We start from the raw sequence: 14,409 nt of genomic DNA, 5'->3' as shown, positions 1-14,409 counted from the left end.
AATTTTGAAGGTGAACCAATTTAGCTCCCAAAATGCTCTTCTCACACAGCACATTTTTCCACAAAATGTACTCCTATTAGTCCTTTGTAAAACAAACCAGACAAGCCAGATAAAATACAAAATCCAGATGCAACATAGCTGTTGGGAATACTGTGTTACTTCAGGTTGTTTTAAGGTGCCATGAGGTTTCACTGAACATATACAGCCTATTAAAGTAAAAAGTTTGACTGGTTCATATCTAAGCTACATCTCAGTTTGTGTCAGGTAATATAGGGAAGCAACAATTGCATTTATCTATAAGCCACTTTAAATGCTAAACTTTGGCATGCTGAATCGGGATTACTGCAAATGATTCGTAGAGTGAGTGTAAATTTTACCACTGTAATATTGTATTGAATTCCCACTGTGGTCTAAGGCCTGACCATAAATGCTTATAAATGCATACCCTATCCATAAAAGGCTTGCTGTAAAGAATTATTCAGTTGTGCACCTTGCTGGAAAGACATACATAGGACACAGCAGTTAAGAAAAGTCATTGCACACTCTTAACAATCTCCCAGGAATCTTGGCCTGATGAATGCACATTTCTGTATATTATCCAGGGGGTCCTTGTCTGCTTGCGCTCTTTCGCGGTGCCCCCCTGTCAAGCTTATTCCTTCTACCAAACTCTTTCCTCAAGGTCCGTCGATACAAGCCAACCATACCACATGATACTAGCGCGATGTATGAAAGGAAAGGAAACCATTGGTCATAGCATGCACCCTACCACTGTAGCCATTTAGCTTGCCTGTAATGAGGTCATTAATGACAGGACAAAGGGATCGTGATTTAAATCCATTTAAAAGGATTCAACACACTAGGGTTATAAGGCAAAAGGCCAAGACTTATTTGAAAGTGAATCAAATTCAGCTGTTAGTACATAAAACATGAAGTCAAAATTTTGTGTGGATGCTTAAGCATTTCTTTGAAAATCATACCTGTGATTCGCTACCAGAAGTGATTTGTTGAATTTCCAAAAGGGGAGGGGCATTTTAGCGTCTTAAAAATCTATCCACAGAGGCAAAACTCTTTGGAATTAGAGGAAATTCAAAAGTAACAATTCACAATATCCCCTTACACTCAACACTGCTGGTCAGTTTGTTAAAACAGAGATGAATTTGACTAATTGCATCTGTGAGGGCACATCTACATGCACATTTCTGCAATATGTTGACTAGATGTAGAATTCTGTAGGATCCATCTGCATCTGCAGGATGGTATTGTGCTGTAAAACATGTAGTTTTTCATATAACAACAAATTTACATAATTTTTAATTGAGAATACCAAGTTTACAATAGTACTGCCAGGGATTTTTGGCAATATTTCCAGCATTAGGCTTAGCAAAAAAATGATTAGGTCTGTACAAACACGGAATTCATGAAATTAATGATTTGAACGATATTCGGACTGTGAAATTTTCTACCCTCATATTGCTCCAAATGCTCATATTGCAAACACCTAATCTGAAACTAACTTGTAATGTGGATAAGTGCTCCAATGAAAGAAAAATGAAAGAGTTTTGACAAAGAAAATGATTATTTAATTATGTACTCAGTTTACCTCCAATTACATCACTAGGTAACTTTATACATCTGAAATTTCAAACATTGATCTTTTTGTTTTCTCTTCTACAACCCCTCCATTAGCTACTGGGACAAGCGCACAGTTAATTTGCAGTCCCAAAGCCAAGTGTTCTCATGAGTTGGTGAGCACATGATGTTAGTATTTATATTTGAGGTGAGGTGTCTGGTACATGCGTCTCTCATCGCTTTTAAAACCCAGGAGTTCCTTATTGGGGAGTGGTTAAAGCCTCTAACTCTGCAGGGTCTCTGGGGCCCAGTCTCTGTGTGCAGCAAGTTTCTGAAGGGCCAGCTCATTAGTTCCACACTCCTTAGAGAAACAGTCACAGGCACTTTGCAGGAGTGGAAAACCTGGCTCAGCCTAGAAAACATCTTTATCATCTCTGTTGGTGCTTGAAACCTACATGTTAATAGCCCTGGTGTCACAGCTTAATCCCTGTGGCCTGTGCAGTCCCTATTGCTCCTTAAATTAATATAAATACATTTCAATATGACTCAGTGAATTGTTTTATTTATTTTTATGTTATGTAAATGTATATTGTACTTAAATTCACATGTAATAATTATTATTATTGTGGTTGGTCACACGTGAAATGCATTATGCAGCCCGCACTTCAGGTTACTGTGAAATGAAAATGATATTGTGTGTGGTAAATTCACACAAAATGAAGTTTTTTTTAAGGTAAGTATGTCATTTAAAGATAAAGAAATAGACAAGGAACAGGACACTGGAAGTGGAAGCCGGACAGACCAGACACTAGCAGCAACAATGGCACCACAGTATGTCTTCGCTCCAGTGAAGGAGTTCATAATGGAGCAGGCCCAGCTTCAATAAATCCTTCTGTTAGAAGGAAGGGCTCAGTGACTATAATGGGATGTGGAACGTTTCCATGCATTAGCAGATTTTATGTCCATGCTTTCTTTCTAGGTTCTTTCTCTCCATGTCATTGTCTTTCTACAAAGAGATGTAACAATTTGTTTTCTTGCCTTCTGGATTAAAAAGATTATCAAGGTATGCAGGGACAGCTTTTTGGAGTGGAATAGCATTTGCTGATGTAGCCCAATGAAGTGGAGTGGCTGGAGTTTCAGCATTTTCAGGTTCTCTCTACGATATAGTATATTTGCTTGGGTGAGTCTGCAGTTGTCTGAAGGATCCACTAATCCCCTGGGACACTGAATATATTGGGCTGAACCATTTGTTTTTTGTTTTCAAAAAATAGCATTTATTACAGTTTGCAAGTATCTTTTCTTTGTTGCTTTTTCTAGCTGTGTAGAAAGTTTTAGTGTTGTCGGACTTAGAGTGAGTGAGTCTGAATTCAGGGTGTGTAACTGTAGACGTATAATTTATGCAATATTTATATTATCAGAACAAAAATAACTTTAAAATGAGAACAGTTCCTTTTATCAATTCATATCAAATCCTTTAAGAAGTCAGAATTAAAGACGCAGGTTTTAGATTGACCGATAGTTACTGTCTGAGTGGGATCTCTGAACGATTTCATGACTGATTGTGTTTCACTGCAGCCCCCCAGCACACCAAAGACTGTATCAGTGCAGAATGAGAGCTGGACTGTTGTCACTGGGTCTTTTATCATTTGGATCTGACAAACTGACCCCATTCGGATCTGAGAGCATTCGTTCAGTTTTTGTGCAGTGGACACTGTTTTCCAGCAATGCACATTTACCTGATCTTCTCTTATGCGTGCATCCATAAACAACATGTCCTTTCATGTGGCTTAGTTCTAACGAGGATATAACAATGTTGACCCACATTCGGCTGGCTTGATCTGGATTTAGTGGTGAGCGGTGGTGTTGTCGAGCAGTAAGGTGGGGGCTGTGCAACAGCAATCTATAATCAGCTGAAACTGCTTCAGGCTGAAGGGAAACTTGTGGCTCCTTAACCAGGTTAACTCTGCAGCAACAACCGGCCATTTATCACTGGTGCACAGTGTTGTCTGCAGCTGTTGGCTCCGTGCTCTAATGCTCCGTCATAGCTGTTTTAGGATGCAGTACTCGAGACTGTGGTAGCCTTTGTTCAGAGCATTTCCCCCTTCTGAATGATTTGAAAGAAGCTATTATACCTCCAAGGAAATATGGGCACTTAAACTCATAAACTCCTTTCATAGCAAATCATATGAACCTATTTAGCTGTAACAGTTTCAGCAATGCTAATTTTTGCAGCTCGGTTTTATTGTTATTTTAGCTAACAGTTACACAAAGTAGCTTAGTTTAATCCTATGAAATGAATTTAGTTACAGGAGTGTTGAATTGTTTAAATCTGTCTTTCCTGCATAGTGGTGAATATCAGATGCAGGTCACCCACTGGACATTGGGCCTTGGGGACATTCTTCGCTTGGATGACAGTTTCGGGTCCTGTGGTGACAAGCAGCACAGTGACCCTTTGATTCGGAAGACTGTCGCTCTCCAGAGGCTGAAAAGCCTGTGAAACGAATTGGAGCCAGCCAGCTGAGCAAATGTAGTTTGCTGTCCTGTGCAAAAATATACCCCCAGGGCCTTGGGTGCTGTTGGCTGTAAGGTCACATTTTAATGACTGGATTTCCCTTAGCTTGGAACATTAGCACTCTTGCAATGCTTCCCAGAAACCATGACCAATGTGACTTTCACACTTTTTCCATGAAGAAAAGGGTGTAATTAATATATTTCAGACTAGCAGTCAATGTCAGCCAACTAATGGCCATGTGATTAAGAGGTCTCCAGCTCTTATTTACCTAATTTAAAATGGCTTGCCTCCCCCACCTGCTGCTTTTAATGTTATTTTTCTTAGGTGATCAGCGCTCTGCAGTTTAAATAAATTTAGCTGTGGCTGAGTCAGGTTGATTCAGTGCAGTTCTTTCATATTTCTGTCAGCAGCGTAATGTATTGTGGCATTGTTGAAGTGATTTCCTTGTTTAAACAGGAGAAAATGGCTTGAATCTTTGTATACGGTTTATTTTCACAGCCTGTTTGGACAGAGGGCAGCATAAAACACTGTCACAGCCAATGGCGGGGCCTGGCTTGTGAGTCACTCCCGTTCAGCAGCTTAGTTTAGCTGCAGCTGAGTCTATTTGTTATCCTTTGTAAGGCAAGTTATTGTGTGTGCAGTCTAGTCGAATAATACCATCTCCAAAATCGTTTTCATTAGGACAGTGCCCTGTGATAAGGAACCTGACACAGCTGATTAAAGTCACTGCTAGTGTTCAGCATCATGGTATTCCAAGAGTATCAGAGAGTCAGTCAAAACCACAATGTTGGCCATATTTTATATGACATTACTTTTTTTTACAGACAAGTCTTAGAGACAGAGACAGTAAAGCAATACAATATTACAAGCAAGTATCCAGAGATACAGGAAGCATAGTGGTATTGTACAGTGAAGAAGGTCAAGCTACAATGTAACCAATGATGGAGGGGTTGACACTAGACAGATGGGAGATGGCATGTCCTGATGCTATGTCACAGCATCAAATCTTTGTTTCTTTACCCAGCCCTGCAGGACCCCAAAGAGGACTTTATCTCAAAACGTTGAAACGCTCTGTGTCTATCCCCAGGCTTGGTCCATCTTTCTCACTGAGCTGCTCCCTTGCTTTTTCCCTCTCAGATCTGAAGCGCATTGTGCAGCTGGACCTGGACCTCAAGTACAGGAGCAACATCAGGGACCTGTTTCAGGAATTCCACCGATTCCCCCCTGGAGCCGTGATCGGGATTGCCCGGGAGATGCAGCCTGTATACCGGTATGTAACACACACATTCCAAACATCTGCATGTTCTCTGTGGGGCTACAGTGCCAGCAGATCTGTTGGTGTAGTCAACAATTTATAGTGTAGGGCTACAAAGCAGAGTCCATTTAACAAGGAATAATGATTTTGAATGCTACATGTTGGAAAGATACCCACATGCCGTGTAGTGTTGCCGTAATAAATTACTTCAAATCACTTTTGGAGCTGGTACATTATACAGACCTCAAGTCAAGGGGCTTTCATTGAATGCTTTGTCATTAAAATCTTTCCCACATCTCAGGGTTGTTTCCAGTTCAGTGTTCATCATGCTAAGAGCAGCATTGCATCTGTGAATGTGTAGTGTTTCTAACTCATGTACTGACTTTTATAGTGTTCCTGTGGGGATTCTCTTAGCACAAAGTGCAATTTATTCTGTTTGTTTTCCTGCAAGTCAAGCAAATTTTCTGTTATTTTCAGGCAGCGTAGTATTCCTCTGTGTGTCAGTATAGCTGTAAACAAGATACCTAGCATTCATCAACAGCAAGACTGAAAGGCCAGTGGATTTTCAATAAGTGTGTTCAAATGCAAATATGTTTGCTATTCCTTGATGCTGGTGCTGCATCAATGTGTGGGTTACAGGAGCGAATGATTTCAATCCAAAAGACAAGGCCATTGATGACCAAATTTTTGTGTGGTAATGAACATGTCTGTAAAATAACAAACTTCTGTCATAATCATTGGAAACAATATCATTAAAGTGAAGTTATGACCTGTTGTATGATGGCTTCCATATGCTGTTTGTAACCATTCTAAGTTTGTCACATTCCTGGTTAAGTGCACCTGCTAAGCAACATCAATGTGCAAATAATTGTAATGTAATTTTAACATAAATGTATGTCCATCATGGAGGTTGAGACCTTGGAAAACTTGAAGTACAGTAGATATAGTGGATATTGAAGCAAAGAACATTTTGTGGTTGGGCCTGCGAGTGGTTGTTGGTCCTTATTTGATTCCTACTTGTTGAACTTTTGGCTTATTGTGACTCCATCAGACGATGCCAGGAGAAGATTGGACAGTGTGGCCATGTGGGCCTTTTTATGTAGGGGCTCTGGGTTTTGGGACGCATTAAAAGCTGACGTGGCATCACAGTTGTAGTGGAGCATGGAAACATGCTACCCAGTGCCAGGGTGAGAGCAGGCGGAGAGCGGTTTACCTTACAGTTCTGCTGCCAAGTGTCGCAGTTCTCTGTGGGTGACAGAGGGGATGACTGAGGGAGGGTGGAGTGGAAGTGAGGTGGGGGTTGAGATCTGTTATTTGTGTAAGCCGGCCACTGACTATTTAGCCAACAAAATAGGAAATCACTTCTCAGAGCGACTTCACATCCTGGAGCTTGTGGTGTTTGGCCTGCAACAACAGGAAGCGCAGTATCGTGTTCTTTGGGCTCTCATGCAGGGGACACTTCCTATTTCCAGCCTGCCCGGCCAGTGCAACCTCCCCCAAGGTCTTTACCGCTGTGAACAGCAAGGCCGTCTGCAATATGCTGCCTAAACGGATCAGCAGCTTTGGTGGGGGGTGGTGGGGGGTGGTTGGGAGAGGGGGAATCTGTCTATGAGTCTGTCTGTCTGTCTGTGTTGTCTGTGAGGAGGGGAAGCAATTTAGCTTGTCTGGCGCTCACCTGACCATTTGTGGTAGTTTATTATTTGCAAAACACGCGTCAACATAAATGGAAAGGGCAGTGGTTCTGAGAACTGGCAGATTATAATTGAATGTACCACCGGTGAGCTGTTGTTTTTTTTTTTTTTTTGGAGGAGATGGGGAGTGTTTCTTTCATTGGTCCCTGAGTGACTATTAGAGCTCCAAAGGTACCCTTGGGAATACACACTGTACAGCAATTCACCCTCATGGAAATTCATGAGCGTTCTGCACTTCCATATAACATTCCTCGCCACTGTATGCAGCATATTTTCATTTCCTTGTCCACAGTCTGTTCCTTCCGTAGTCTTATGGAATATATGGAGGAACAGGAAAGGTCTTAATAGAAGTAAAACTCATGCAGTGGATATGACTTTACTATTCTTTTTGTTGTTTTTATGATTTTAAAAATTCTTTCATCAAATACATCTCCTGCACTGATTGAAATATCACTTACATCCTCTAGGTGGCACTCTAGACAGCTAGAAAGTTGATTACATTGTCTTCCATGCCGCCATTCCTTCCTATCATTCTAGGGTACCCCAACACTGTGCTGTTAATTCAATTAACATTTGCACTCCTATCAGGAATTTCCCCTGTCAAGAATGCAGATCAAATTTTTAAAATAGTAAATGTAGTTCTTGATGCTGTGAGTTAATGTTTATAGATTAGCATACTCACTTTTTGACCTTGGCTTAAAAAAGCATGCTCAATAAGGTATTTTATCAGAAAGTAACTGGGTAAACCTACAGAGAAATTTCTTTTTACTTGTTGCGCGATTATTGTTAGTGCATGCAGTAGCGGATGTTCTATTCCCAAGCTGTCAGCATTCATGTATTTGTTCTCATGATGTTCTTGATGATGAGTCACTATAAAAGAGTTTGATCTACAGTAATTAATTGATGGCAGTTATTTCTCATTGCTTAATTTGCACAAATTTTATTGTTTTTTTTTTCTTTTAAACTGCTTGGTTAAGTTTTAATCCACATCTCTTTGGTGGCACCACTTCCCCTAAAGTGAAAGTGGCCCAGGATCCATGGTGGCAGCTCTGTTTGGTTTCATTTGGTATTAAAACACTGTTACAAGAAAGTGTACATGGGCAAAAATCCAAGAAAATAATGGACACAAGTCTGATCATACATGAGTCAAGGTATTTTAACTAAATAGTTTAAAGCTTTTACATTGATGTTTCAATGAAGTTGAGAGGGATGTCAGAAAACGGCAAGGAGAAAAGGAAATGCAGTGTAAGCACTTCGCAGGCACTGATTAGGTTTAACACTGAGCCTTTCAAGCTGCTCTCCCTGGGCAGGACTGCAAGACAGGACAAATAAATAAAGGTGTCTGAGGTTTGATTAATGGCACGTCGCTGTTGACCATGGGATCCGGGACCATGGTAAGTCCTGTCAGGGCAACAGACCTCATGTGAGGCTCAGTGGGAGAGAACCTCATCCCTGACTCATATTTGGGACGTATGAGGTGACCAGAGTCAGACTTTGAGGCGCTGTCCCTGAACGGAAGGCACTTTGCTAGGATCCAGCAGCAGAGGGCCAACACAAACAATCGCAAGCGCCCCACTCATCAGCGCAGAGACCAAACCGGTGTGATTAGTCACCAAAAAATGTCAGGCCTGCCTCTTCCAGTAGAAATGCATGCGATTGTGTTTGGCACCTGCAGACACAGAAAGAACTGCTGCCCACAGTGTTTGGTCCTTCAGGACGTCTACCTTGGGCCGCTCATATTTCCCTCTTCTTAAATCGCTGTGTTTTTCCCTTCTGTTTTGTTCTGTCTGTGTATGTCTGTGTGCACTTGTGATGATTTGATTAGTAACCATCTTTATCACACTAAGCGGCATTTCACACTACAGGCATATACTTTAGCAGAAAGAACATGTACTGCAAGTGAGTTCAGTAAGAGGTTGAAGGCTAGTAATCTAGCTTAGGCTGTTGGTGTCATCTGCTTTCAGTTTAAGATAATGGGATGTGCACATATTAGACAGCAAATTCCCTCCTTTTCCTTACTGGTTTGATATACCTGTCACCAGACTGCCTTAAACCCTACCATTCCCATGTATTTTAAAGAATGTTACATTAAAGAATGTTAATATGGATCAATAATGGTCAAAACAAGTGCTCATGAGAGAGAAATAGACTCGTTTAACCGCCATGGAATGTGATCAGTGTAATGTGGGACTGATTGATTTCTAGATGATTTTCAGTTTAAGGCAGTTCAAAGCCTTTTACAATGAAATCAGCAAGGCATTTCTGACTTGAATGACTAGGGATTAGCTTTCTATTTGCTTTCAAAGGCCACTTGCCACAGATAAAAGCAAATACATTTTGGTCAGGGATCCTTCTGAGTAGAGAATACAATTTTTACTGATATACCCAGAGTGGTAGCAATGAATCCAAGAGGGGCAGAGGGGCTGGTCAGAGAACCTGCCTACATTTTTACAAATTTCCCACTGCTGCAGTTGGACATGTGTTGACTCAGATAAAGGGGATGACCTTGCTTAGGACTACAAAATGACTATCCCTCTCAGTGTTCCAGTGTGCAGGGTTCTGATCACATGACCATATCCCCAACCACTGCCTTGGCCAGGTTGCCTTGGTTACAGAATAGGCGACAGTCAGATCTCACCTCAGTGACCTTGTGAGCAGAATGTGCTCTGTGAGTGTAGGAACTAGAACCCGACCGATATAGGAATTTTAAGGCCGATACCAATTTCGATATTTGAGGATTTAAAAATCTGATAATGATATATAGGCTAATATTCTTTTTTTTTTCAGAAACACATAACATTAATATTTTTTACAATCAAGTTTGTCAACACCTTAGCCTACACCATTCAACTACAGTAACCTTAAACGTAATTTTGATGTTTGACTTACGGTACCATCGTGGGTTACTTTGCTCGACTCTGCTTGGGTCAGCTGATTGTTGTGATTTGTGGCGTTCCAAACACGTGTGTTGCCGACAGTGGAGTTGCGGTGTGCCCTCTGGCGAACAAACCACGCAACGACAACACTCATAACATGTTTGAAGGATCCATCTTTCATCTCTCCATTTCTTTTTTAATTGTCGTTTATCGGCCGTTATGAATGCCGATACCGATTTATCTGCAATTAGCTCATATTGGCCGATAATATCGGCACGCCGATTTATCGGTCAGGCTCTAATAGAAACACAATGGGAAGAGTCATGTAGTGAAAGCTGGAGGCTGCAGTGCTTGACCACAGGTTTGGCCATGCTAAAGGTTTGTTTCAGTCCTAGTTGCTGCTGCCATAGGCATTGAAAATGACAATAACTGGTAAAATCCAAATAGTGTATATCCTGTTGAACTCTCATGTCATTGTTTATGGAGACCCATGTCTTTGCGTCCAGTGAGCAGCCTTGCCAAGAGAAAGGCTTAAGTAGTAAGACTGTGAACCTGATGAATGGAAACGCAGCTTCATTTTCTTGAGGAATAGGAATGAAAAGTTCTTTTACCCGACTAACTGAGTAGTCTTCATGTTAACCTACACAAATGATCAGATTGTGACGTATGCAGGGTACATTGAAAATACTGAAGTTCCTTCTTGTGCATTTTTTTTTTCCTTGTGCCTGAATGTGGTGTCCTCACTACTTTCTGGAATACCAGATCGAGAATAGTTTTGTTAGTCTCTTGTTGTGTTATTTGATGATTTTATCTTTGGCCTCTTTGAGTTATGCTTTATAAGTGTAGATTGCAGACAAAGAATGAGTCAAAAATGTACTGCCATTCATTTATCTCCTATCTTTGTCCACAGAAATACCTTTGATGTGGCAGTAGCGAAGTATCGCAGGCTTAAATTATACATTTTTCACCTAGCGATTGAAAAACCTTGCTTTCAGAGCGGCAGATAACCCTGGCACCTGTTCTTTGCTCGATGGATGATAAGATAATACTTGTGGCTAGCTGTTCTTGGGATCTGATGGATAACTGACTCTCAGGACATCCAGACTAAGTGAGTAAAAGGCCTGGGTTAGAATGAGTGGTTAAATGTCTGCTTGGCATCTTAACCCACTTCATCAAAGAGCATCATATTCTGCTGGAGTAAATCCCAGCCCTTGTCTGATACCTCTACAAGGCTAAGAACAATGCTCATTCTTTTTCTCAGCACTTGCTTAAAAGGGATTTCGTTTGCGCTGGCATTGTGCAAAGAGATTGTAGCATCGCAGTGAGGCATTATCGTCCCTTCAGCATTGTAGAAGTGTTGCCTCATTGCTGCTCTGGTCTCACTGTAAAAAGAGGGAATGTTGTGTTCTCTGGCTTATATTGACTTACTTCAGGTGCATTAAATTCATTTTATTATAATGATCAAATGTGTTGCCCTTCACACAAGTCCCACATAATTACAGGAATGGGGATGTTGGGAAAATTACATGATGATAATGAAAATAATGATAATCACAACGATAAGTAAATATAGCTGAAATTACATGCACAGGAGCAGAACTGAGATTTTTGTTAAACCTTTGTCCAGGGGGATTGAATAATGAGGGATTCACTCATTCCTGTAATCACTCCCACTGTTATTGTAGAGGTTGTAAATGCCTGCATTTACTTCCTTTTCTGTCTGATTGTTTGCCTGTCTTTGCACAGTATAAATGAAAAGGGCATAAACTGATTGGGATTGAAGCATACAATGATTAGCTAGAATTTTCAATTTCATGGGCCACATGAACCCTTTTGGGGGGCAGCAGGCTTTACAACCCAGTATTCACACCCAAGCTGGTTTCAATAAAAGAGGTCCACAGTCTTGTATCTAAAGTAAGCATGAGTGCATGGATAGTACATTGCCATCATCACTAGAATTTCACATTAAATTGGCTGACCTTGAGTTAATTTTGTGAAATCATTAAAATACATACTGATGTTATCTTTTGTACTTTGTTAGGAAATATGTGTATGCCATGTATGTATGTGCTCTGTTGAATGAATTGCCACTTGAAGTCTGATGTTACCTGTTAATTTAGTACATCTTTACAGTCCAACGGGTAATTAAAATAACTAAATAAATGGCTTTTAGGTGATGTATGCAGTTGTACCAGTATGGTGCAATGCATGTACTAGCCAATAAAATACTGTCTTATTTTTCACACTTTCCTATTCATTCACAATTACCTTACTCTGCAAGCTGTTATAGAACTGCCCTACAGGAGAAACTAACTTCTGTCAGATGTTTCTGCTGTACCTTATCCTGGTTATGTTTAAAATTGGGGAATTTGAACGAAAGAATTTTGCATCAAGTGAACTCGATGCTAAACGAGGAATCTGTACGCATGAGTCTCATTGGTTTTTAGCTTCCAAGGTCCAAGATTATACATCTTGTAAACACTGTTATGGGCAGCACTGCAGTTCATATAGTCAAATTGGAAAGTATGTTGGCACTGGTACATGCCTGTGGGGTTTTCTTGTACATGCAAGTGTTCCATTGAAAATCCTCATGAATAGCTTTTATTTACAGGCTCAAGATCAGGTAACCAGTTGCCATAATGTGAGATGAACTGTAGCAAATTCTTCTGGATAATCGGGTATTATTTGGGTACATCATAAGGTACACACAGGTCTTATATTTCAAGTACTTATAAATAAAATAGTACTTTTAATTCCTTGAACTTGAGCCTGTTTATAAAGCTCATTATGTGGAGTAGCTATTTGAGCATGGCTGTCAGGTGGAGGCGATGTTTCCAGCCCAATGTCAGTGCCATAACCAGCACACCAAAGGGCCTCCGAGGGCAGGCCTTGTCCTTCAGCCGCCTTTGAGCAACAGGATCATTCCCCCCATAATCCTGCCATTTTGTGCTGTAAGGGATGTGGACACATATTTGCAACCAAAACCAATGATTACTCTCAGAATCTTCAAAATGTACATGCCACTGGCCATCTGGTAAAGAAAGGATTAGGCTCTGCATGAGCCCTCACCCGTATCAGGCCCTAAACCAACCCCACACCCGTTTGTATATGGACTTTGTGACACTGCTTTTGATTTAAGACAAGGCAACACCTCTGAAGCACCTGGCACTGGCAAAGGTGAACTCCAACAGGGAGTTGGAACTTCTACCAGTGACCGAGCCGTGTAACCACGTGCTAGACTTTTCGCCCTATATATTTGTGGCAAGAACAATGTCCGTGGTTCCTCTCAGCCCCTCTCTGATGGCATCGTACCTCAGCCAGCTCATGGTAGGGGCTAGCTCTGGAATCGGAAGAATCTTCTACCACTTATGGGTCCTGAACTCATCTCCACTTATGTTCAGCCAAGCTCTTTCCAATGCTCTTTCTATGTCATGAATCCACCACTTTCTCTGGAAGCAAGTCCCTCAACAATAAACCACACACCCTCGGAGACTGGAATGCCCCAAGGTGAAGTTGGAGGTTGTCAGTAAAGACAGCTATGTCATTCAATTCGAAGATGACAACATTTCTATCTGGCAAGGATGCCAGAAGACCTAGCTGCAGGTTCTTTCTATTATGCATGAGTGCAACCCAACACGAAGTTGGAGGCTGTCAGAGAGGACAGCTATTGTGGATGTGAAGACAACCAGATCTCTTCAACTTCCCCTATGTTGACGATGTTTGCATGGAAAGGAAACCAGATGAAGCGAACCTCCAGTGATGGACCTGGGCATTGCATTTGTTTCTCCAATGGCAGTTGGGAAGTGGTTCTCCCCCTGCACGTCTCTCTGTCTCCTGCGACAAGCCCAAAAGCCTCTGGTGGAAAATGGACTGTGGCCTTCCCAGTAGGCCTACGACAAATGAGCTACCATCCCCTCAAATCCAATGGACTGGCCCTCCCCAGTAACTTGATGAGTATTATTGTTTAATGCTGGCATTGTGAGTAGCTTAGCTGATTTCATCTTGTACGAGATCTGTTTAGACACAGCCTTGATTCATACAATGATAATGATTTGTCAGTGACTGCATTGTGTTAATAAATTTGTTTTATTAATTACACTGTCACCTCGTCTGTTTTGTATTGACAAACCGGGCTCTGACAGGCCTTAAAGACCTCATTTTATTAACTTTTATATGAGGAATTTTTAGTTGAGGAATATTAACTGCACTCCCCAACTGACCGGTGCCTCTGTGGGGATAACAATATTCCCTACATGATTGGTGTCCTCTCTGAGGAAGTCTAAGACCCCTACAATGCCAAGCCTTGTGGCAGGGCAAATAATCAGCAGCATGTATTGTATGGGGGAAACTGTTGTGATTAGGCTGCCAATGTTACTGTATACTTGGGGGTGCCGAGTGGGATTATATGCTTCCCCCACGTCGACTGGCATTAGTCTGAACAGTGCGCTGTGCCAGAGTTCTTGGCCTTCGGGAATCCTGGTCATTGCCATCCATTCCTCAGTAAAA

At 41.3% G+C, this 14,409-nt stretch overlaps 1 protein-coding gene across 1 annotated transcript in view; it reads left to right on the top strand.

Annotated features, from left to right (window-relative positions):
* Positions 1 to 14,409, top strand: part of xxylt1 (xyloside xylosyltransferase 1) — a 51,581-nt gene that overhangs the window by 16,287 nt on the left and 20,885 nt on the right. The window contains exon 4 of the mRNA XM_036522015.1: positions 5,219 to 5,351. Within this exon, the coding sequence (XP_036377908.1) occupies positions 5,219 to 5,351 (133 nt within the window). The remainder of the gene's footprint in view (positions 1 to 5,218; positions 5,352 to 14,409) is intronic.

Source organism: Megalops cyprinoides, chromosome 2, assembly GCF_013368585.1.
Source record: "Megalops cyprinoides isolate fMegCyp1 chromosome 2, fMegCyp1.pri, whole genome shotgun sequence".
Lineage (NCBI taxonomy): Eukaryota > Metazoa > Chordata > Actinopteri > Elopiformes > Megalopidae > Megalops > Megalops cyprinoides.
The sequence above is the reverse complement of the archived record's forward strand: the minus strand, read 5'-3'. Positions and strand labels throughout refer to the sequence as shown.